At 33.7% G+C, this 25,372-nt stretch overlaps 3 protein-coding genes and 1 long non-coding RNA gene across 4 annotated transcripts; 2 read left to right on the top strand and 2 right to left on the bottom strand.

The window, feature by feature from the left end:
• The first annotated feature begins 8,556 nt into the window (after positions 1-8,556).
• On the top strand, positions 8,557-9,639 carry LOC113767472 (high-affinity nitrate transporter 3.1-like). Its single transcript, XM_027311579.1, has 2 exons — positions 8,557-8,683; positions 9,039-9,639. The coding sequence occupies exons 1-2, from the start codon at positions 8,557-8,559 to the stop codon at positions 9,521-9,523; spliced, it is 612 nt and encodes a 203-aa protein (XP_027167380.1). The 3' UTR covers positions 9,524-9,639.
• A 3,252-nt stretch (positions 9,640-12,891) lies between these two features.
• Positions 12,892-14,190, top strand: LOC113768375 (high-affinity nitrate transporter 3.1-like). The gene is made up of 3 exons (XM_027312712.1): positions 12,892-13,276; positions 13,388-13,868; positions 13,956-14,190. Exons 1-3 carry the CDS (start codon positions 13,150-13,152, stop codon positions 13,993-13,995), a joined length of 648 nt encoding a protein of 215 aa, XP_027168513.1. The 5' UTR covers positions 12,892-13,149; the 3' UTR covers positions 13,996-14,190.
• Positions 14,191-17,554: 3,364 nt separating this feature from the next.
• LOC113768658 (manganese-dependent ADP-ribose/CDP-alcohol diphosphatase-like) lies at positions 17,555-21,352 on the bottom strand. Its single transcript, XM_027313104.1, has 2 exons — positions 21,145-21,352; positions 17,555-18,719 (listed from the first exon to the last, which is right to left on the bottom strand). Exon 2 carries the CDS (start codon positions 18,707-18,709, stop codon positions 17,750-17,752), a length of 960 nt encoding a protein of 319 aa, XP_027168905.1. The 5' UTR covers positions 18,710-18,719; positions 21,145-21,352; the 3' UTR covers positions 17,555-17,749.
• Positions 21,353-24,628: 3,276 nt separating this feature from the next.
• Positions 24,629-25,319, bottom strand: LOC113768152. The gene is made up of 2 exons (XR_003468057.1): positions 25,124-25,319; positions 24,629-25,036 (listed from the first exon to the last, which is right to left on the bottom strand). It is a non-coding gene; the product is annotated as an uncharacterized LOC113768152 (long non-coding RNA).
• Between the last annotated feature and the right edge of the window lie 53 nt (positions 25,320-25,372).

Genomic DNA, 25,372 nt, shown 5'->3' with positions numbered 1-25,372 from the left:
TCAGAAAAGCATGATCACTTGGTGCTGCTGCTAATTTGAGGTAGAAAAATGTAAAAAGACTTGTCTCATTAATGGTTGATAAAAGATTAATCCATTTGGTGCCTAAATTTGCAATAGGCCTTGAAAAGAGAGTTCGTGACAAAAAAAAAAAAAATTTCTCCCTAGACCGATACCATATTCATATAGGAGGATTTATTTTTGAATTACTACTTCTCTTGTAGGTACCTGAAGGACTATTTACTCATCTATTATTCAATTTGCCTCCTCAAAGAAAAAGAGACCTCTTTTTAGAAGTGGGGTAGGAAGCTTAGAGAGCTCCTACCAACCCCCTATTACCCCGATATCATATCACTAGAGAAAACAATGAGACATGCCAGCAAGGAAAGGGATATGGAAAAATCTATTTGCTAGGCTTGATCCTTCGAACATAATCTAGTCAGATAACCTGCCAACGACAGAGTTCATAGTTTTGGTTCAGCCTTTGTTTTTTTCCCCTCTTAGCAGAAAAGTAATATAATCATATAATCATGTATATCCAAAAGAGGGATTTGTCCTCTTATTTTTTGGATCATTTTAGGATATCCTTTTGTCCTCGACAATTTCATAAACAATGTTCTCTAATATTTGTTTTTTTTTTTTTTTTTGGTTAGTTGAGATTCATTCATGAATACTCACTTTTTGAAGATATATAAACCCTTCGATCTAAAGAAGAAGTAGTTCCTCTTATTTGGACTATTTTCCTTAGCATCCCACTCTTCTTTCTTTTTCCTTTCATACATTCTCACTTAAAAACTTGAACTTTCATCTTGAACAATCAAAAACCCTAATGTTTTTAACAGATTACCCCACCACCAACAATATGTTAAGAAAATTAGTCCAGCACTTTCCATAGATATTTGCCTACATTTTCCAGTTGGATAGAGCTACTAAAGATTTTTCAAAAAGAATAGGGTCGACTGTATAGAAGGTGTACGTACTAGTCCTCTTAAAAAAAGTTTCCATCCAATGATATAGATGAGTTGGGATTGATCAATTTGTTTCAAGTTAAATTGGACCATAATTGCTGACACTCTCAACAATTTCTAGTGCAGGAATTACTAGACTATTTACGAGCATGTGTAAACATTTATGTGATTCACCTATTGTCTTAAGATTAAAAAACAACAAGAAGGTCCATTTGAAAAATCTTTATTGCAAAATTATTTATGTCTAACTTTTATTTGGTTCAATATAGATGCCATATGCTAAACCACAGTTATTATGGAGCACTACATATATCTTGTTTGAAGAATCAGATGCAATTTATTTTTAAAAGGGTAATACTTGGAAAGTTGATGGAAGAACAAAGCTAAGGCAGTGTTTGATAATCTTATTAAGCATTTAAACTTTTAACAGATTAAGTGTTTTTTCTATTAAGTTTGTTTGACAATAAAATTTCCTTACTTGTGAATTTATTAGGAGCCACTTAATTTCTATACAAAATTTTAAGTAAAGCTTGATTAATCAATTTGCTGAATTTATTAAGAGCCACTTAATTATCATGTAATTTCAACATACATACATAATCTCTTTTTCTCTTACACACACATACACTTTCACAGATACTCTCTCTCTCTCTCTCTCTCTCTCTCTCTCTCTCTCTCTCTCTCTCTCTCTCTCTCTCACACACACACACACACACACACTCCCACACAGATTAACACACGTTGTTTTTAACATTTTTTATTTCAAACATAATTTGCTTAATATAAACATAGACATGTATTTTTTTTTTCTCAGACACAAATTTGGATATATAAACACATACATAAATTCATTTTTTATACTAGAATTTTAGTTTAACAATATTATGGCTGATATTTAAAAAAACTAATTTACTATAATAATAAAACAAGATACTAGTATTAAATTATATAATATACATACAATAAATTTTTTATGTTAATTCAGTGCTCGAATTCAATAGGTTATCAAACAGGTTTGATTGCAAATTAGATTTCAGTACTCAAATTTCAATCTTTAGATTTCAATTTAAGTTTTTATCAAATGCCTCCTAAGAAACATTTCCTAAAGAGGAGAAATATCTTCATTACCTCAAGAGCGTCTCTGTTTCTTTGTCAAAAATTCGCGGGTTAGGTCATATTCGCAATAACTCCATCCAATGTTTGTAGTATTTTGCAGTATAGTCCCTAATGTTATTGTTTTGCCACTTTAGTAATGATTAATTCGAACGGTTCTTAACAGTCGAAGTATTTGCTAGTCCAAAGACAGTAATACACTCGATGTGTTTTGCAATATAGTCCCTAATGATTAATTCTAACGGTTCTTAACAGTTGAAGTATTTGTTAGTCAAAAGATATCAATACACTTATTTAATGTGTTTTGCAATATAGACCCTAATGCTTGGCATGTTTCGCAGTATAGTCCCTTATGTCATCTTTGTGCCATTGTAGTCTCTAGACTAATAGTCGATGCTACAGGTTTATCATGGCTGTGACGTTTGTCAGTACAAAGAGTATTTTGAATTAGATAAAAATACCTATGAGATAGGGATTCGATTTTTCCTTTTTTTTTTAAAAAAAAAATGTATGTTCCCTCTCATGTTGTGACTGGAAAAAGGAAAAAAAAAAATATATATATATATAACAAATGCCACCATAATATGTTGTAAGAAAAAAGAAAGATAAAATCACGTACAGAAAAAATTCCCAACTTGTAATGTTAACCAAAAATAGTTTTTAAGTTGAAATTTTTGGAAACTGGTATCTAAATCTTTTACAAGCGCAAAATGTATAAAAAGAAAGAGAGAAATTAATTGCTAAACTAGACAGAAAAATGAGAGGATTTGGAGCAGCTGGTGAGAAGAAGAATTAACAACAGTCCATTTTGAAAATTTGATAGCATTTAAGGGTCAAAAACTGAGTGCCTCTCTTGTTTTATAAAAAAAAAAAAAAAAAAGGGAGATAAATGAAGGTATTTGCTAGTTGGAAACATGCTTAAAAACTCCAATGTCAAACTTCACTGCAGAATTATACTTGGAAGATTAATTTTTTTCAAGTTGGATTGAATCAAAACTACTAATGACTTAAAATTTCTTTCATGTTGGACTGGATCAAAACCACTGAGACTCTTGACAGATTTAAGTACAATATATACCAGCATTTCCAAACATTTGTATCTATTCATGTGATTCAACTTTGACAAACAAGAAGATCCGTATCAAACCTTCAACTTTGACAAGCATGAAGATCCGTATCAAACCCTCAACTGCAAAATTTTCAAACTGAATGAGGCAACAATCTAAAAGCCATGATATATAAGTGACAAAAACCTTAGCATGTATAATCATTTTTTCTTGAAGAAATCAAGCCTCTTTAATTTCTTTAATTTGATGTGTCGTGTGGTGATCAATACAAGAGGAAGGGTCAAGGAACATTACATAATCACAAGACAAGTCAAGATGCACATGCTGGTCATTATTTTCGTACATTCACCTAAAAAAGTACAGTAAACTCTTTAGCATTCCGTACATGAACCTGCCCAGCTGACTCTTTCATGATTTACCTGCACCTAAGACTTTAATAGATCATGGATCCTAAGCAACAACTAAGTAAAGGCAGAAATATATATTAGTTATATATAGGCGAACATAAGTTTGCTCAATTGGTAAGGACGAGTCACATTTTCACGAAAGGTCGTGTGTTTGAATTCTGCTACCGATATGAGATCTGTATTGATGGACGATCTGTAAGTACCTCTGTAACCGGCCTATAGTTTCGGAAGCCTGTCCTCACCTGTGGTAATGATCGGAGTCGAATCCACCAAACTTTTTTCACTCAAATAAAAGTCATATATGTGTAGAAACTATTTTGATTAATTATGCATGCATGGATTATTGTATGTTTGGTTTCTTAATTTTCATATTAAATACAATCCAAATCAATTTGTTTTCTATCATTTATCCCAATTTAGTCTGCCAGCAATCACTTGGATTCTGCTATTCATTGTTAAGAGTGCCATTGGATGCAAATTTTCGGAGTTATAGAAAATGTGCATCCTCCAGTGGCACGCTTAAAACTTTTATTTTGAACAGTTTGTCTATCAAAGGTATTTTGGCCAACCACCCTCCAAAAAAAATTTGAAAAAAGAGTGTGAACCAGGAACTTGTTGAAACAGAAGGGCTATAGAGATGCTTTTTTTTTTTGGCAGCCTCCATATATCACTAATTCTATGCAGCATATACCAACTTCTTCGTGTATAGTAACCAGATGACTGCCCTGGGCTGCTAATTAGGTGCCATGAGTTTTTCAAATGTGTTGTGTGTTGTTTAACAATGTTTAACAATGTCCTTGCCCTTTCTATTTGAATTCTGACTTCTTTCTTGTACAAGTAATTAAAGCAGAAATTGCATAATAATAAAACAGCAGCCACAGCATGCTTCCATTATCATACATCTTTTTGTTTCATCACTTCCAAGCCATCTTGAACATTAACGTTCAGCTCTTTTTTATGAAAATTTTCATCTGATGGTATCTTAGAATATAGTTAATTTACAAAACAGAAAAAAAAATGTGAGAAAATTTTTATGATAAAGGTTCCAACAACCATAAAGCCATGATCTAAGTGATAAGAACCTGTTTTTGAGTGAAATAATGAACATCATTTACTAAATCATTCCGTTGACTTTGAGTTTTTTCTAATTTTGATGTGTCATGTGGACCTGTGATGATGGCTACAAGAGCAGGTGGCTTGCTTGCTGAAGTCAACCTGCAGCATGCACGAAATTTCCGTACAGTCAATTAAAAATTTTCTTGATTACTGACATGAATCTGTCCCTTCACTCAATTGCAAGAAAATACATAGTAATAACCTCATCAACTAAGAAATGATTGTGCCAAATATTTTGGTTTTAAAGCCCAATTCGAAATCCTAAGACTAGTTTTTCTTGAGTTTTCTTCCCGTTATTAGGGATATCAACTAAGCAATATATTCTGTGCCGGTAAGGTTTCGACATATCGTGGAAGCTAAGCAACAACTATATATATTATATATGGTATATGTTTTTTCTCAATATTCTGTTCACCAATTTGTGTTTGAAAGGTACACTCTTTTTTTTTTTTTTTGAATAAACCAATTCAGATGACTCATAAATTGGCAGTGACCCTATATCATTTCAATCTTGTTGATATGCTCATGAGGTAAGCATTTGAAGTTTCCTTCCTTCGTTGGTTTTGTCGTGGAAGACAATGGTTGACTTTCGATTTATAGGTTAACCTAGTTGACAGCAACTATGTCACGATGATTCAGCACACATGTTTGATTCTCAGCCCCCCTTCCACTTTAAAATCACAAAATTGTATGAAACACACATGAGCGTGCAGGGTGTAAATGAATTATGCCCTTAACGTATAATTCGATTTATCAAGATTTCGTTATGAGTTTGATTTTAGTTACTTCGAATTCGAAGTTGAACCAAAATTAGAATTCGATTAACTTATGAAATCGAGTTTGAAGTTGTAAACATGTGACTCATTAAGGCTCAATAAGAACGAGGTATTTTTTCAATAAATTACCACTAATATTTGTTTAATATTATATATAAATTGTATGAAAAAAAAATTCAACTTTCAAGTGGAATTTGAATTGAATTGAGCTCAACCTTAAACTTTAAACTCATGTAGAATTCAAGGTCGAAATTGAGTTCGAGTACAAAACTTTGAATCCAGTCTGACAATTAAAAGTTGGAGTAAATTTGATCCGTTTACGATGTCAAACATCCCATTTCCCAAGTTGCAGTGATGCAGCCAAGTTGCATTTGTGCTGCTTTGGTGATTGGTATATGCTAAATCCTCTCGATTTTCTTGTAATTTGCTCTTTCCAATGCATTAGGGGACAAAAACAAAATGCTTATGCAATTATGCTTAATCAAGTTCAAGGCCTTGTAGAATTCTTTAAAACGATTAGTATTGCAGCTGTACATCCTTGGGACTTGGCAACTCGGTAATTTAAATTCGGACTCAATATGACCCCAAAAAAAAAGTTAAAGGAAATGTCTTACCATTTAAATAGTGTTTTCTTCTTCTGTGCTTTTGTATGCCCCAATACAGATTTGTCATTTGTATGCACTGCTTATATATATATATATATATATATATATATATATATATATGGATAAAATATAGAAAAGCCCTTTGAGATTAAACAAACATACAAAAAAATCCTCTATAATTTCAAAACATACACTCCAGTACCTTGTGATTTGAACGAATTTAAAAAAGCGAAGGAAATCATTTGAATTAATATGTTTGAAATACATGTGCTTTTTTTTTGCGAGTATTTGTACTGAAAACAAACAAATTTTCAGTTAATCTATCTATTATACCCTTAGAATTGTAATATAGAAAAGCTCCCATGGTTAAACAAACCTACAAAAAAAATCTTTTATGATTTCAAATCATACAATCTAGTACCTCATGGCTTGAACTAATGTGAAAATTTGACAAAAATCATTTAAATTAACGAGTTTGAAATTGCTTGACATGAAAATAATTTTTTTAATCAAATTTTTAGCTAATATACCTATTAAACCCCTTAGAACTCATAAAATTTTCAAAAAAAACCCAAAACTCCCAAATACAACTCATCTTATTTCTATATATAAAATAGATAAATAAAAATTTCCAAATAAAACTCACCTTATTTCTATACACAAAATAAATAAATAAAAACATTCAAATACAACTTACATTATTCCTATGCACTAAATAAATAAAATAAAGCTCCTAAATAAACTCACCATATTTCTATACACAAAATAAATAAAAAAAAATAAAATACCACTCTTATCTCTCTCTCCCACCACCCTTGCCTCTTGCCACCACCACTTTCCACCTTCCACTGCCATCCTCCCCTCCATCACCACTCTTTTCCCCTCTTTCTTCCTCCCCTCCTTTTACCTTTCCTTTCCTTCTCTCTCTAGCATCCCGCTCCCTCTCCTCCCCTCATGGCCACTTCCCTATACCTTCTCACCTTTCAGTGACCATAGTTAGTCGCGAGGGAGAGAGAAGGGGTGCAAGTAAGAGGTTGCAAACCAGATTGCCCCTCCTCTGTATCTCCTTCCCTTCCTCCTGTGATACATTGGTCAAGGGAAAGAGGTGAGGAGATGTGGAAAGGGGGCTGCAATGGGAGGGAAAGGGTGCAAGGGAGGGAACGGAGGAGGAAGAGAGAGGGGGAAGAGAGAGAAGAAAAAAGGAGAGGGATAGGGATTGTGATGGAGGAGAAGGTGGCGGTAGAAGATGGAGAATGGTGGTGGCTGTAACATGTAACTATAGGGTTTTTCCGTAGGTTAACTTAACCACAAGAGGTTTTTTCATAAACTTACTTAATAGGATGGTTGTTAGAAGGTTTTTTATTGCTTATATATATTAAGGTAATTGTGTCATTTCGTCCGCCTCAATTACTTTTGGCAATTTTCGTTACTATTTCAAATTAGTTCAAATCATGAGGAGTCGAAATATATGATTTGAAACTATAAGGAACTTTTCTGTATGTTAGCTTAACTATAGGGGGTTTTTTTTATATTTTATCCTACATATATATTAAGTGCCAGAATTTTATTGATGAGCAAGAACGAGTACACAAGTTTGGAATATCCCGAAGCATTTACAGCCAAAAGAAAACATACAGCAAAATTCTAATACCTTTAACCTATACAAAATTTTCTAAATTGGAGCAAACACAACTAAAGAAATGCCAAGCTCTAAAAACAACTGCAATTTTATTTCTTTGCAGTGTTAATAGAATTGATGGACCCATTGCTTGATACAAGTTTATTTCTTTGCATTTTGCCGATGATGTTTCTGACTTGTAGATACTTTATTTTAATTTAGCAAACTTTTGATATTTGGACTTCTTTAAAAAGTAAACAGCTTATGACTCTATTATTTCAAAAAAACTAAAATCAAATGAACAATTTATAGAGTTTGAATCTTCAAGATTATCAATTTTCAAAAGGTCTTGTACATTTCTCTTGAAAGGAGAGATTTATTGTCATTGCGAAATGTTTCTTTTCTTATTCATCCTTTCCACTCTAAACATCTTCTAAACATTAAGGGATATGAATCAGCCGCATAAAAGTCAACCAATTAACTGAATCCCAAACACATTCTTCCTAAATTGTCTTTTTCATTCATACCATCCAATTCACGCAACTCTAGCCTTTGAACATGCTGTAGAGCCATTTCACCACATTAAAAAACCATTATCTCTGCACAAAGTCTTAAACTGATGCATAGAATTTTATTTCCATCTTTCTCTATATCCTGTTCGTAAAAGCCAGCTTAAGGCTGTTTGACAATTTCCAACTTACACTCAAACATGTCCCTTCTCCTTGGGAGACCCCTAAAGGTCTATATATATATTCAAAGTCTAAGCACCCTCCATCCACTATCTCTAGCTTCATCCATATCTCTTCATCTGTTGCATCGTCTTCATCACTTCTATCTATCATCTTTTGCTTCCTAAACATTTGGCGTCGAAAGAAGATACAAAGACTCAATGGCTCGTGCTGCTTTGCTCGTGTCCTCAATTTTGCTTTCTTGTTTGGTAGCCACTAGTTATGGAGCGACCATTTCGTCCCTTATGAGAACTCTTGTAGTCACCGCCTCACCTGCAGCTGGACAAGGTATCACATTTCATTTTCCTTTATATTCTTTACACGTAGTTCTTAACACCAACAATGTAACACCTCAAAGTTATCACAATTGGCACAACATAAATTGCTTCAATCGAACTTAAATTTAAGATTCGTATCTCTAATTAAGTCCGTTTGAACTACTTGAATGATTCATTGTACGTTATGTTTCAGTGTTGTGTCTGAGCCTTTGTCATGGGGCAAAATATATGTCCCACAGTAATAAAAAAAAATCAACAATCTGATTTCTTGATTGGATCAGTTTGCACTTTGAGGTCATCAATTAAATCAATGCTTGTAATTCCATTAGATTGCTTCACTTTCTGAAATTCCAAATTGAAAACAGTTCTAAAAGCTGGAGAAGACAAGATCACAGTGACATGGTCATACAACAATACTTTTGCACAGGGGACAGACTCAACTTACAAGACTATTAAGGTCAAGCTCTGCTATGCTCCTATCAGCCAAGTGGATAGAGCATGGAGAAAGACAGTGGACGATTTGTCTAAGGACAAGACTTGCCAATTCAATATTGTGACAAAGCCATACAATCCCTCTAACAACACGTTCACTTGGACTGTAGAGAGGGATACTCCCACTGCTACATATTTTGTGAGGGCATATGCGTACAATTCTGCAGAAGAAGAGGTAGGATTTGGCCAAACCACAGATGCTCATAAGACTACCAACTTGTTTGAGGTTCATGCGATTTCCGGCCGCCATACTTCCCTGGATATATCCTCCATCTGCTTCTCTGCGTTCTCTGTGGTGTCCTTGTTTGGATTCTTCTTCATCGAGAAAAGAAAGGCCAAATCTTCCCAGCAGAAATGATCAGAAAATGGTTCTTTCCAAATTTCCAAGTTTGTAACTTTTGTATGCATCAAGGGACCATTCTCTAACTTCAGTGGCCATAATACGATTGGATCAATCCCAGTTGGAAGGTTTAAACTTTGAATTAATCTCACCAGTTGTATCTTTAAATAGTAGTATACATAGGTCCTATCGAGAAAAGAAGTGCCTGATGTTATCTTCAAAGTATAATACAAGTTTCCTGTTGTTGCCCAAAAAAGTGTTCCATACTACAATTTACACCTTCAAACTCTTATATCTAGTGAAATATAGATATATTAAGTCTTTAATATTGATGTTATAATGAACATTAATTCATCATATTCTGCATCAAAGATGTTTATCTTCTGACTGATTGACTGACAATGTTAAGCGTTCTAATTACACAACTCACTCTGTTTTAGTGAAATATATTCTTTGTACAAAAATACTGCAATTGGCCAAAATATTACACTATTAGCCCCCAAATTAAATTGGCAATCAAGGAAATTGTTTGTAAAATTTCTTTACAGATTTTAAGTATTTGTTTTGGATTGGATCATATAAGCCACTCACGTAATGTATGTTAGGGATGCCAAAATGTCAAAAAATTAAGACTTTGGAATTATGCTTTTTTTTTTACTATATCATCTCAAAAATCTTAACTATTTTGTTTCACTTATTGGCTATATTTTCCTTGCAAATTTCATATCATCATCTCCTCATTGGCATACAATTTCTGTCTCGAACTCGAAAGGCTGGCACTCCCAAAATCTTTGCAGTTTCATTCTTTTTCTTTTTCTTTTTTTGTCCAAAAATCTTTGCAATTATAGGAGGGGCTAAATTGAAACAGCTTTTACAAGGTACAAGTATTGATACATATGGTACAGTCATTAAAAGCTTCGCTCTACGGACAGAGTCCGCTTAGTACTTTATCCAACCGCAGTCCCGCATCCCAGGCCCATCATCGACCTGATTCGACAGATTTAATTGGGCCACTGTGCTCTTGCCACACAGCTGGTAGAGATAATAATTAGATAATCCTAATATTCCGATTCAACACTCAATCCCCCTCTTCTCCTTTGTAAGATTCAGAATCTCCTCTTAGATTAAAAGAAAAAGAAAAAAAATATTAAATTGTTTTTCTTTTTTTTTTTCAACAGAGATATTCTAATTTAATTAATTGAACTAAAGCCAAAAAAAAAAAAAAAACTATAGTAGCTGAAGAAGCTCTTTTTTTATTTTGAAGATGGAATCAAAGTACGTATTATCCCAGATTCTGAATGTTGTCTCATATCAAGAAAGGGACCATCTCAAAAAACCTTTTCTTCTCTATGTTTAGAGAACATGTCAAACGCAGACAATATGACTTTCCCATTGATCATTAAGTAGTCAAAATCAATAAAATCAATTATTTCCTTCCAATGCTGATACTAAATTTTTTTTCATATACCTTTAAGTCCCATAAGTCAGAGATAATAGCTAAATATATGATTCAAAGATTTCTATTCTTCATATGAAATATTATTATTTGAAATATTATTTAGAATAATTAATGTAGCACTTTTTGTGATGTAATGTATGTGAGATAAAAAGTTGATTAGGAATATAAAAATGTGGGTTGGGAAATGCGTTTATGATGCAAGCAAAATATTATTTGGAATAATATGTGTATCCAAACAACTATTTTTTATAAAGAACTTAAAAACCTTTACAACTAAATTAGTATGATGAGAAAGGTCATTAATCCACCTATAATTAATATGATCACTATATTCTAGATCCAAGAGCCCGGAGAAGGAAGATTTTTTTTTTCTTTTTCAATCATCATTTATTTACAACTATTACTAACGTACGGGGTAGATAACGGGCATAATTGGATTTGCACCTTCAAGAAATAAAAAAAATAAAACTAACTCATTATCGGATCAGATAGATGCACATAATGATTAGATTTAAATTCAAAAGAATCATATTGCAATTACAGAAGCCGATATCAAACCCTTGACCATCCACCCACAAAAGCCTTTGGGTAGGAAGGAAGGAAGGAAGATGAAATTGCAAAATCTGCCAAGTTACTACTTACCTGTACAGACTGTACATTGCCACATGGTAAAAACTATCCAAGTCAAAGGGTTCGATATGTCCCTTCATTTATTTATTATGCTTGGGATGGGTAATTAAATGTTCAACAGCCAAATATCATCACTAAAGGTTAATTTATTATTCCAATGCTTATACATCTAAAATATCTAGACTGATATTTATTGATACACAGAATATCTTTTTCCAAGGCTACAATTTCACTCTATTGTTTCTTCGTACTGCTGATATTCCAACGAAGGAATCAAAATTTGTGGATAGCAATTAATAACTAGTAAGGCTGGTCAACCTGTCTTTCTTCCTATAGCTTCATACATAATTCAAGAGGCGTTTCGGACAGCTTTTTCTCATGTGGCTTTTGCTCATCTTTGTTCTTTCTAGTCCATTAGGAGGCAGCAATGACTGACCAACCCATAAAGAAACAAATTGATATCAAACTTCAAGGTACCTTCAATTGAATCTATCTCTTGGAATGCATGAAATTGCAGTATACTTAAATCCACACCTATCTTTTGTTCGTAATAAATTTCAATAAACATTAATTGAGCTATATTTTATTCGTAGGGTCAACCAATAAAATTCTCTATCACCATTTTTGCATATGCTTTGAGATACTTCCTGATTTTAAAGACTATGCTTTGATTGCAAAATCATATAAAATGATACAAGTTTCTTAGATGCAATTTTCTGATGAAAAGGAGTACTTTATCATACCTCTTATATACATCTACAAAAAAAAATTGTTACTAAACTACACATGAAAGCATGGTTTCATTTGAATATAACGGTAAAAGAATATAGCCTTGAAAAATAGGAATATTATTATACCTATCATAACTTTGAAAGTTAAAGATAACTTTTAATCATTAGTTTTTCCATGTCTATAAATTAAGTGTTGAGAGAATTTTTGCATGCTTATAAATTTCAATCTGTGATGCTACCAGAATCCTATAGTATTTTACCATCATATTCCTCAAGCATGCAAATCATACATCCCACCTTTTTCTTACTGAATTTAAATTAGAAAGCAACTTTTGTGAGAAAGTGCAATACGTTGCAAGGCTATAAAACCATTCTAGCATAAGAGCATTTTCACGTAGATTTTTGCAACTAATTCTGGTGCCATCTATATCATATATAGCTTGTATACTTTCATATGTTAAATAAAAAATCCAAAAATCCAAGAATCCAAATTTCTAGTGAATGACAACTTCCCCAGTCCCTTGTAAATCTTCAAAAGCAGCAGCCACCGGCGGGCGTTGACTCTTCTTTGTTCCGAAAAAGAGTAGAAAACCAGTTACACCGCTTGTCTAGCTGTCTTATGTGAAAGTGTTTTGGTACCCCCACTCGTGACTTCTCCCCTTGCATAAAAACCAACCCACAAGCAAAGTCTTTTGGTCCATCTTTACATCTATTTCTGTATCACAATTAGTGGTAGCCTTCCATCAATCTTTTCACCACCATTCACCATATATTGCTCAATCCCTTAGTTTTGGAACTTTAAAAGAGCCAACTCTAAAGTCTAAATGGCAGCTGGTGGTTTCCTACTTGCTTTGCTTGTGCTTTCTTGCTTAGCAGCCTCTTCCAATGGTGTCACCTTCTCTTCCCTTCAGAGAACTCTTATTGTCCGAGCTTCTCCTACACAAGGACAAGGTAAAGAGCAATATGGCTTCCTTTCTTTTCCTTAGCTTCAAGATCCATTTTTTTTCTCCCTTTTCTGTGAAAGGCTGAAGATTGTTGATTGTTTTGTTAAAAACTTGGCAGTTCTAAAGGCTGGGGAAGACAAAATCACAGTGACTTGGTCATACAACAACACCCTTGCACCTGGGACAGACTCAACTTACAAGACTATTAAGGTAAAGCTGTGCTATGCACCAATCAGCCAGGTAGATCGTGCATGGAGGAAAACTGTGGATGATTTGGCTAAGGACAAGACTTGCCAATTCAAGATTGTTGCCAAGCCATACAGTGCCTCTAACAGCACCATCACTTGGACAATAGAGAGGGATACACCCACTGCTACATATTTCCTCAGAGCCTACGCATTCAACTCTGCAGAGGAAGAGGTCGCTTTTGGCCAAACCACAGATGCACACAAGACTACAAACTTGTTTCAGGTTGAGGCAATTTCCGGGCGCCATGCGTCGCTAGATATTGCTGCCATCTGTTTCTCTTCTTTCTCTGTCTTGTCCCTCTTTGGATTCTTTTTCATTGAGAAGAGAAAAGGCAAAGCATCCCGACAAAAGTGAGTTAAAAAAACTTGTGGTTTTCAGATAATGGGCTAATTATTGTAGTTTGATGTTCATGTTTTGAAACATTTGGTGTCTAGCAGAATTAACTACCTTTTGAACTGCGTGATGCCTATGCAATAGTTAAAGGATCTTGGGTGAGTGGGGAACATCAAATTTCAAAGTGAGTGGGACAAGGATCGGCAAAAGGAAATGCTTGACAGGCATATGTCATATGTGTCAATCTGTCAATACAGTGTAATTGCTATATGGGGATCAACGAAGTTCGTCAGGTACTGAAACAGTCAAGATTTGGCTAATGGGGAGGATTTGGTGAATAATTTTGGTGTTTTATTTGGTTCTCTTGTTTTACACCCTTTTATCATGCCATACATGTTATCTCCCCCTTCTTCTCTCCATATGCGCAGAATTTCTTTCTCTGCAATGTGATGGACCCAGGATTTTGGTCTTGTGGGTGGAGGAGAGGGAGGGGGCGAATCACCAATGATATAAAAGCAAAAGAATTTTATAGCAAAAAAAGTATACTAAATATAAAATGAAAGTTCACTAGCCTATAATTAGAAATAAGAACATTTTAAAAAATAAATGCAAAGTATAAAAAAAATGTGAAAATTAGACTTTATACCATTTTATTTACAATCAATGTGATGCGTTCAAAATTGTGGTTGAAACTTTTTCAATTTGTATGATAGCTAGAACATAATTTTCTTTTCTTTTCTTTATCTTTGATTTCATATGTAACATGTGAAGTGTTTGCTTAGTTGCTATTTTGAAGTTATAGTAATCAAATAAACTAACAGTTGGTTTGTTATAAGAAATTTGGTTAAAAGAAAAATTAATGTTTTTGTAATTGTTATTCAAAAATAGTATTAATAGTATGGTAATGTAGATACTAACGGTATACTTTTATAAGAAAACTAATTGTTAGTTTGGTAAAGGGCATTTCATCAAAAGAAATTAAACAAAATAACAAAAAAAATATTGATAATTATATATAGGTGGAGGCCAAAGTACTACAACGTTAATTGACAACTAAAATTATAAGAAGGATTTTAAAATTTCTCAACTTTTGGTTGCTGGGCAACTACGCCCCTCCCTTTTCCCTTGTGTCCGCCTATATGTTGACCATTTGATGCATAAATTTGCCTGCATTTCAAGAAGGAACCAGGTCTATGTGTTTAACTTGAACACTAGTTCTACTGGCGACCAAGAGAGGATTTGAGTTATGCTTGAGTTATCAATGCATTAATATACATAACAACCATATAAACACGGGACAAACCGAACAAAAGGTAATTTCAGAACAGAACATTTGAAACACGAACCCCTTAAAAGCCACCATAATCTTCCCCTCTCACCCACTGCAGCCATAATGTCCTTCTGATTCAATTCAAAAAATGAGAGGGACTATGTAAAAGTAAAGAAAAAGAGAGTAAGACAAAATGTGTTTGGATTGTAATGCTTTGAGAAAAATAATTTGTAACATAAATTTCAATATAATTTTTTATTTTTTCAATTATCTTTTTATCTCACATATATCACATTATAAAAAATATTATAATAATTATTTCAAATAAACTCCACTCCAATAATTTCTGTATGAATTTATTCGAAGAAGATAGTCGGCCTAACGTGACAAATTTGATGTTAATGACTTGAAACAGACGGCTAGATTGCCTCTTTATTTTACACAACGAATACTATGTTCTTTTATGCACGTGGACAATAAAAGTCAACTAAGAACCTCCATCATTACCAACCACCACTAAGGAATAGGAGGAAGAAAACAAGAAAAGGAAAGAGCTGCATTCCCATTGAAGAGGGAACATAGAAGAAATTTATTTTCAGAAGAAAGTGAAATGTGAAAGAATAATGTTTAATATTGGAAGCCACAGGCGAGGGGTGGAGGGCTTTACTGGGTTGGGTGGATGAATATCCTAATCACAAAATATCAACCTTCCAAAGTGCTCATCCATCTTCATGATGCCAGTGCTCCAAAATTATACAAGTAACACAACTTTGCCGACTAGCATATCTCATCATCCTACGGTTACCTTATTTTTTTTATCTGTATGACAACTCTAACTTGTCTCCAACGAAATGGGAAGAGGTAAGTCAACTGGAAGACGTATAGAGGTCAGGCTCTGTCTTTTTAACGATTTAAAGCATCCACAAACAAAGAATTGCCGACTTTGTGATGATAGTTGACAGCAGATCTCCTAGCCACCACATGTAGGGTTTAGCACGGATCGGATATCCGTCTTGTGCACCATTTAGTTGACTCAGATCAACAAACAATTTTTTGATCCTTATTCGTCTTGCATATGAGTGGTTATTTAGTTGTCAGATACCCGCTAAAAAAAGATTAGATCAATGAATACCCGTCCTGTTCCACTCATTAATCATTATTTAATTTTTTAAATGATTGATATTAATTTAATTTTATATTTTACATATTCATCTAAAACCAATATAGATTTTTTTTCTAGAAGAAAAAGTTTCTTGCTAAGAAACAAATATACAAAGAGAATACACTAAAAAGGAAAAATTTTAAATAATTCAAAATCAATGAAAATTTAAAATAAGTAGTTCCCTTTTTTTAATATATATTCTACATCAATTAAACTCTTTCCTTAAAAACATAAGATCATGACATCTATAAATAAATTTTATAAACAAACTATAGTTTCTTATATTTGTAGTGCAATGCAAACTACAGTTTCATATATTTGTAGTGCAATTTGTTTGATGAAATTATTTAGTTAATTCAAAAAATATTATTTTATAATATGTGTATAAAAATAAAAAATATATATGTAGGGTAGGTCGGATATTCGCGAATTTTTAATCCTGTAACCCTCATCCGCCTCGCATATAAGTAGGTATCCGATCCTCTTTTGACCTAGTTAAATAATTTGAATCGAATACCCTATTCTTCATAACAAATTGGATCAGATATTGTGGATTTTTTGAGTCCACGAATATTTTTGCCCACTCCTAACCGCATGGCACATTGGTGTATCGGCGGTAAGCTACAGTAAGCAACTGTACTCACTCATAAGTCATAACCATTCTAAGCAGACCGACATAGCTTAAGCTAATTCGTGAATATCCCAATGTATGATTGTTGCGAATAGACAAAACTATGAAAGATGCAAATAGACTCTTATCTAGTTTGGGAGATGGGACTCGAGTAGAAAAGAAAAGAAGGGAAGAGAAAGTTAGGTGTTTTCAATGTTTAGAAATTTTAGTGAAATAAAAAAGAAAAGAAACTGACTGATTTGGGGGGAAGCAGAGGCCAGCTACAAGTTAAAAAAATTTCCGTCCAAAATCGGGCAGAAAACGAATGAAAGTTGTAGAATGCCTACAAAAAATGTTTCCATCTTTCATAAACTCCCAACCAACATTAAAATCTCCTCTTTTTATCTTATCCTTTCTTTTCTTTTCTATCCTCAACTACCAAACTAGCTATAACATATAATTGATGAAAAGCAGTAAGTAGTTTATGTTGTAGGCCTTAAGCTAATTCATGAGTGTACCAATATATATCTGTTGCAAATAAACCAAAGAGATTTATTGATCCTTTATTCTTCTTACATCATGGGTTGATGAACAATTGAATTGAACTAACAACAATGTTTGAGATTTATTGATTTTTGGTTCAATCAAAGGCTCCACGAACAAGAAAAAGGATCATCATAGTATAGTATCAATGGTGGACTTCTTGGAAGGAAATCCAGATTAATAGAGATCAGCGTAACCATCTTACACTTTCCTGAGATAAAAACGGGTTTTCCGTGAATACTAACTACATTCCGTATCAGTAACTTCAACTCAGAATTGGTCATAACTTCTATAACCTGCCATTCTTTCAAAATCAACGACAGAAAATCATTTCTGTACTCTTCATTCTATCAGTGCCAGAAAGTGATAACCTATCATCAAAAACATCTACACACCCGAAAGCATCTGTACCTGGAGGGCACTCCAATGCCGCTTCAAAAACCCGATGATGAATACCATGAGAGTCAACTGAATGCCCACCTTTGTGATCATGTCCTGCTAGACAGACCTTGACACAACTGTACCGGTGTAGTACTTCCATCACTTCATCATAGTTCCATAATAGAGCTTCACGAGATGATGCATTAGGATCCAGAGGCAGATGGCAGCACACCACTACTTTCTGATTCAGCCTTGTTGCATCTGATAGCACATTTTCCAACCATTCTAACTGTTCTTTCCCGACAGCTCCATTGAACATAAGGAACCTTCTCTCCTGATCAACCAGCCCATTTGGACTGTTCTTGTCTGAATTGGGATTCTTCTCATTTAGAAATTTTAAGGCTTTCAAAGTTTTAGGATGATCCTTGGGCCAGCCAATGGCACTGATATCATAGCCATCAAGGATTACAAATCTATATTCAGGAATTGGAGAAAAATCATAGTAGGCATGATCATTGTGGCTATGGATTCTCAAAAGGGGAAGCAATTTCTCTCGAGGGAGATTGTAGAGGCAGTGATTGCCAATCATGTGATAAACGGGACCATTGAAATTATCAAATTCCATTACCAGTTTCTTCACAGCATTGAGAGATTGCTCTTTGGGACAAAATCCATCAATAATGTCCCCAAAATTCATTATGAAGTTAGGCCTTCGGTGGTTCCATTTCTTTACAGCCCTTTGCAATACAAGAAGGCTGTGTCGGTAATAGCGTGGAACCCCAAGGAATGAACGCCCATCGGGAATGTCAGCATACTGGACATCTGTTATGACCCCAAATGAAAAAAGAGGTTGATTACTTTGGACATTCACAAGGCCATTTGCAGAACCCATAGCCCCAATCCTGAGAATGTGCAGTAACAAGATGTAAGAAGCATTTCATAATTGCAAAAGGAAAGATGCAGGTAACAAAAAATGAAAAGGTGCTCCATAAAAGAGATAACAGGAAAATTGAAGCAACAAGAAGCCACATAATATTCCAGTAAAGAAACTTAGGATCACTATCACATACATCGCTTCCAATCAGAATTACAGGAAAACCATAAAATAAGGAAAATCATATTCCTTCAACCTGAGGTAAAACAAACCAGCATATTAAATACCAAGACAAGGTTACAAACATAATCATGCATAAATCTTCCGCTTTTGCTGTTCTTTTCTCCATCTCTGGCATTATAAGACAATAAGTTGTAAATCATTGGTTATAGATCTTTGCATTGCATGACAGAGACTTCAGGAAATTCTTCAACAAACAGCAACAATGTCTGAGTGTGCAATAAGCTACCTTGCAACAGAGAAATAATAGCACATGCATTCTGTAGCCTGAATCTTCCAAAAGCACTAAGATATATGTATCATCACAATTGAGTACTTCACACAAAATCAGAACTCAAACAGAATTCTTGTTCCACTTGAAGTCAGCAGGGATCTCAAGTAGATAAAAGATATAGCCACACACTATGTGCCAATTCATGCTCAAGGAAAAATATAACACTATCAGGCAATCAATTAGCTAATCTCAAGAGATGATTAACCACTTTCAATACATATTTACATGTGCTAAATGTACTTCCATAAAAATTTAAGAAATAAATGAGTTCATGGAGAATAACCAAGGAAGCAAGCTACATCTAAAAGCACAAAGCCGTACTTATCCAGTCATGTTTGGCCTACATATAACTTAAACTAGTAGTATGCAGGGGAAGAGGCAGGATGACAATTTGGACACCAAATTTGACTTGCATTAATGCCCTCAAACTTCAGGGGAATAAACTACAAAATCTCCCCTAACTTCTATTAGCATATGCAGAGTGTGTGAGAGTGGACGGTAGGTAGGATGGCTAGAAGCTTGAATTGGGACTTCAAGTCAGCAAACTAAATCACAAGAGCTAAAAATTGTGTTAAAACAGCTATGAGTGTCTGAAATGATGTGGAACTATCTGCAACTAAGGTAAAATACGAAAATGTCATGAGCATGCGAAAACACAAAGGACTCTGGGTAAAAAATCATTTTTACAATATAACATCTTGATAAAGTTCCTGAAGTGTGCTTTCCAATTGGAAATCAAATAACTCTCTCTCTCTCTCTCTCAATTCAACTAAGATTCACAAAATGGCTTTATCATGCAATTTAACAAGTTTTAAAATAGTTTTACTCCAACTAGGAAAATTCATTCCACATTTCCTACATCACTCTCAATTTTACATCTCGATCCTGAAAAGTGCTTTCCAATTGGAAATCAAATAATCTCTCTCTCTCTCTCTCTCTCTCTCTCTCTGCCTCCAGTAAAGGTTCACCAAATGGCTTAAAAAAAGTTTCAAAATAGTTTTTTCTATGTCGGAAATTTCATTTTACATCTCCTACATCACTAGGAATTTGTCCAGTCTACCAACAAAAAAAAAGATATAAAATAAACTAGGAAGTTATTCAGGGAAAATTCTGTAAAACTAAGAAGTAACATGTAGACCAAAAAAAAAACAGTTAATGTCTGTTCCACAACAAAATTAAAGTAACAAGAGACTTTTTTACACATTGCAAGTAGGCCCCAATAGGTCCAATAGGAAGGATCAAACTCCAGTTGAGGTTACAATACCATCCTCCATCAAAGCTTCTCACTACCTCATCTCTTCTCAGATGTACACCTGCCTCCACCTAGTGTTCTTGAGAAAATAAGGGCCAGTGTCTAAGTACTAAAGCAACTCACACTGTGATTCAAATTCGTAAAAGGGCTTCTTATCAATAGCTTAAAACAACCTATAGGCAGCTTATCTGAAATTGATAAACAAGTCAAGTCTAAAATTCTGCTAAAAGTTTTGAATTTTTTTTCCAACTTCCCATATATTAGTTGATAAAATTGATCAAAAAAGAAAAGGGATAAAAGAACTTCCCAGGAAAAAAAAGAAAAAGAAAGAAATAATAACCAAAGATACCTCAAACAGAGAATTAGCCAGAAATTACGGAACAAAACGTTGATAGAACACACATTATTCAACTGCATTCTCTCTTCAGAGCAATACATTTAAAATTGAGCGAAAAAATTCCCTCTTTGGTTTGTTTTCACATGTGGGCTGTTGAATAAATTTAAAAACAAACACTCTGCAGTGGGTTAAGGAATTACCAGACTAATGTGAATCATAAATCTCATGAAAAAAGATACATGATCATAGATTAATACACACAACAATCAGTACCCAAAAAAAAAAAGCCTAATTAAAATCCTTTTCTAGAGAGAGAGATTAAATAAGAAATATGCAATTCATATACGTACCGCTTTTAGCGAATCTGATGAAGGCTTTGGTGTGTGTTTTCTTTTCTGATGATGGTTGGGAGGTCTGGTTCTATTGTTATGAAGGATTGTACTACAAATATAAGGAGCGAAGGAGGGCGATAAAACGACGACGTAGTAATGACTTCTGGTCCTTTTTGAGGAAGGAGTTGTTTGTTGGTGGTTTTTTTAGTTCTTTTTAATTCTGGAACTTGCCACGTGTAGGAAGTGGCAGTTGATTGCGGGTTTTGGATTCTTTGCTTTTCTGACTGCCCAACAAAAACACTCCACGTGGCTCTTGCCTGACTTTTTGAGACAGGATTTTGATTCCATGACATATTCGGTCTTTGGTCAGAGCACTTCTTTGGTCAGTCCGGTATGTATACCTGTAGCCCTTGCCAAGTCTCTTTAGAGTTCTCCTCCGTGTATAATAGAATAGATTAGATTATACAAATATTATCATTGTCGATAAAAAAAAAAATTATACTTCATATTTGGTTTAGTTTTCTAACGGATATCCTATTTGTCAACACATCTAATATTCACTTAATCTATTATATGTATATATACAGACTAATAATTATTATTCTTATTTACATTTATATACTTTTCTTATTTAATCTTATCTACCCTTCTCTTGTATTTACTTACTTTCTCTAATTAATTTTACATTTTAAAAAATATGACATCGCAATATATTTTAACGGTTGCTCTATAGACAGACGGTAGAAGAATTTAGTAAGTCAAGAAGGCCTTAGTCTAAAGTTAAAATTTCACGGTCTTGGATTCTAATTCTTCCTTCATTCTTACTGCTTTTTGAATATTATCCCTCCTCTATTTTTAAATTAAAAAAATTCTACCATTTAAGAAGGACAAATGGTATTGCACATCACAAATTTTACTTCCATAGCAATTTTTTTTCAAATAACAACTATTCCCTTCACTATTCAAAGATTAAGTTCATTTTGGAAGGTATAAATTTGTCGTTTTATAAATAATTTGCTGTGAAACTAAAATAGGTACTTTAGCATTATCACTAGCAAAAAATTCAGGCATGCTTTCCATACCTTTGCATTAATTTATAACTTATTCTTCAAGTTTGAAATTCTGCATTTCAATTAACGTTTATTTTTTTTATGACCAATTACTATTTGAATGTCCCATTGGTTTGACCAATTTAAAATTAGTTTCAATATTATCATATTTGGTTATCGTCATGGTTTTAACTTTTACATCCTCTAATGAAGACCATTGGGTGTGAATTGTACTTTTAACCCACTAATACCTATAATGAAAATCACAAAATATTTTGGACAATTTTCAACAACTAATTATATTTGGATGTGATTAAATCATCTACCCATTATCTTTCGATATTCTTAAATCAGTGTATTTAATAAAAATGAAGTCTAAAATCTGAAATCTGAAATTTGCATATATTAAGTTGTTGAATTGTTAAGTACTGAAATCTTATCATTTGAACGTATTTTACATTAAGTGAAAAATGAACTCTTATTACTTATTTGTTGGAATAAGTTTTGTCTAACAATTTAGGCTCACTTAATTTATTAAGATGTTCAATTTTTTATTATCAAACATATTTAAACCCGTTAAGATCTAAATCCATTAGATTTAAAGACTGAACTGGATTATCAAACGTGAACTTTGTCATATCCACTCCCAATTTTATACTTATGTTTATATACAGTTCTCTAAATCATAAGCGAGAGATAGTAATAATTCTCAGTGACTTACAAAAGCCACTAGAGCACTAAAATAATTACTAGTACTTTCCAAATTCCAATGTTTCCTAATTGCCTCGTCTTAGTTTACAGATACTATTGTCTTTTTTTTTTTTTTTTTTTCAGTGCAGCATTTTTACATCTGGTCCTATATTGGGGGAGGGAGGAACGGGATGGAAATGGATTCACCTAGGTTATTGAGAACTCTAAAGGAACTAAGTTACCTCAACTGGTCCTATATTAGGGGAGGGAGAAAAGAGATGGAGATGGATTCAATTAAGTTATTGAGAATTCTAATGGAACTAATAAGTTACCTCCGGAAATGTTTCAAAAAATTCTGAACGAAAATGTATACCTAGGCCCAAGAAGGGACTTCTAGTGGCCAACTGTTGGTTAGATGCCATTGTCTATTGCACAAGTTCCATGTGTTGTGGAAGTCCCCACATAATGCTGGGCCGATAAAGTGTACCTTAATTAACAGACTCGAGGCAAAATAACTAAGCTCGCGCTCGACATCAATTTATGGAACTCGACCTCGAGTTTAATTAAATGTAATAAATTTAAATCAAGCTCAATCGAGCTTATTCGAGCTCAATCAAGTCTAATCAAGCTCAAGTAATAAAAATTAATATTTTATATATAATTTTAAATAATCGATATTATTGACATTTCACAATAATAAAAATTAAAATATATATTATAAAAAACTCGATAGAGCTCGTCGAGCTCTCGAGTATCATATTTCCAAAATCGAACTCGACTCGATAGCTCTAACGAGCAACTCAAGCTCGAGATCGAGCTTGGTCAACCGAGCTCGAGTTCAAGTTGCTGACCAAATAGCTCGCGAGCTCGAGCCGAACTACTTGGTTCAACTCCAGCCCTACACCCACCCTATCTCCACCGCACCAAGTAAAAATTTGTAACACTAAATTTTTGTACCGTCATGCAAATTATTTTTATTATTCAACGTTAGCCTCTGTTTTGTTTCTTCTTTAAAAAATTCAATTTAATAAACACGTGACTAATTGTTTCAATAATTAAAAAAATCCTCGACAATCTTAAATTTGCTTTAAAGTGGAAAATCCAGAACTTGATTTGTTTTTGTTAAAACTTTAGCAACTAATTTTTGTTTTTGAATGCCAAATATTAATCACCTAATTTGTTTCTGTTGAATATTTATGAATTAAAATTGCACATGTGCAAAACATTGAGAATCAACACTGAAGATTTTTTTTTTTTTTTGGATAACCATATGATTCATGTGAATTTGGGACACAAACGGTTGCCAGATCAACCTTTTGTTGTTTCGATTTTGTCCAATTCCACGAGATATAACTCACTTTTAACAAAAAATTATTATGAAACAAATTTTTATGAATCCCACGTATGCATGGCGTTGAAAATGATATACATGCAGTGATCTGAGTCTTATGTTTTCTTTTTGGTCAATCTTGGTGTTAACTGCTCAAGAATGGTCATTCCTGCTTCCGATTCATGTATATCTCATGAGTTGAAGATAGGAGTTTTGTCGCTTCTTTCCTCTCTGGTCTTTTACTCCTTGAACTTAACTTCACACAAGTAGAAAAAGCAAAACCAAATTAGTATTGCTATAGCTGCCTGATCCTTCTTTCTTTCAAACTTCTGTTCTTTTTGCTAATCAATCATGAATCTGTTCTTTTTGCTAATGAATCTGTTCTTTTTCTTTCAAACCTGTTTTGAGTTCCAAATAAGCCATCTTTGACAGCTTTGTCAAAAAGCTACTCTTATCATTATCACAGAGTTAGTTCTGAAGGAAACAAGGAAATGTAAGCAAACAAATATATCTGGCCTGATCTATATGCCAGAGATCTAACTTCAGTCAAAACTAATTAGTTGAAAATCAAAACTAAAAAGAGAAATAAATTAAAAGAAAAAGACGCATTTGTATACAACACAACCAGTCTCTATCAGAGACATTCTCTACGGTAAAAATTCTTTGGAGGATAGCTTCCGTTGAAGGCCTTCACATCCCAAGAAAGAACAGTCTGAAATTCGCATTCAATACAGGATAGCCATTGGTTGCTTTACAATCACCCGTGCTTTCAGTAACTCGTACTTTTGTCGGAATGATGAAGGATTTGATGAATTAGTTTCTCTGGAAGTCTTTTTGTTGCCTGCAGGTAGCAGTCAACCAGAGCCAGTTAATAACAGACAACATAAATAGCTCTGTAAGAATAGTCGAGACTGTTAAGGAAATATACCTGGAAGTGTCTCATGTGGAGAATTGGTTCACAACCAACATCTGCGATCAGTTTTCCATTAGGAGTTTTCATGCTGAATCTTCCTGCCTCATAGGCTGACAGTTTACTTTTATTGTTGGGCAGATCCTGGCAAACTTTTAGTAGCGAGTCAAGTGAATTCATCTGTCAGATCAACAAATAATAACGGGTAAGAAACCCAAATTTTATAATAAATGAACTGCGAAGGATGTATTAAATTAATGATCAGAC

This window comes from Coffea eugenioides, chromosome 4, assembly GCF_003713205.1.
Source record: "Coffea eugenioides isolate CCC68of chromosome 4, Ceug_1.0, whole genome shotgun sequence".
NCBI classification, from domain to species: domain Eukaryota; kingdom Viridiplantae; phylum Streptophyta; class Magnoliopsida; order Gentianales; family Rubiaceae; genus Coffea; species Coffea eugenioides.
This window is presented reverse-complemented; position numbering and strand designations above follow the sequence as displayed.

What these genes read in the sequence shown, in the direction of transcription:
- LOC113767472 (XM_027311579.1), top strand. Translation starts at nt 8,557, where the DNA reads ATGGCTCGTGCTGCTTTGCTCGTGTCCTCAATTTTGCTTTCTTGTTTG. An exon ending in CTCACCTGCAGCTGGACAAG is followed by an intron (nt 8,684 to 9,038) that starts GTATCACATTTC and finishes AATTGAAAACAG; the next exon opens with TTCTAAAAGCTGGAGAAGAC.
- LOC113768375 (XM_027312712.1), top strand. Translation starts at nt 13,150, where the DNA reads ATGGCAGCTGGTGGTTTCCTACTTGCTTTGCTTGTGCTTTCTTGCTTA. An exon ending in TTCTCCTACACAAGGACAAG is followed by an intron (nt 13,277 to 13,387) that starts GTAAAGAGCAAT and finishes AAAACTTGGCAG; the next exon opens with TTCTAAAGGCTGGGGAAGAC. An exon ending in GGCAAAGCATCCCGACAAAA is followed by an intron (nt 13,869 to 13,955) that starts GTGAGTTAAAAA and finishes GGTGTCTAGCAG; the next exon opens with AATTAACTACCTTTTGAACT.
- LOC113768658 (XM_027313104.1), bottom strand. Translation starts at nt 18,709, where the DNA reads ATGGGTTCTGCAAATGGCCTTGTGAATGTCCAAAGTAATCAACCTCTT.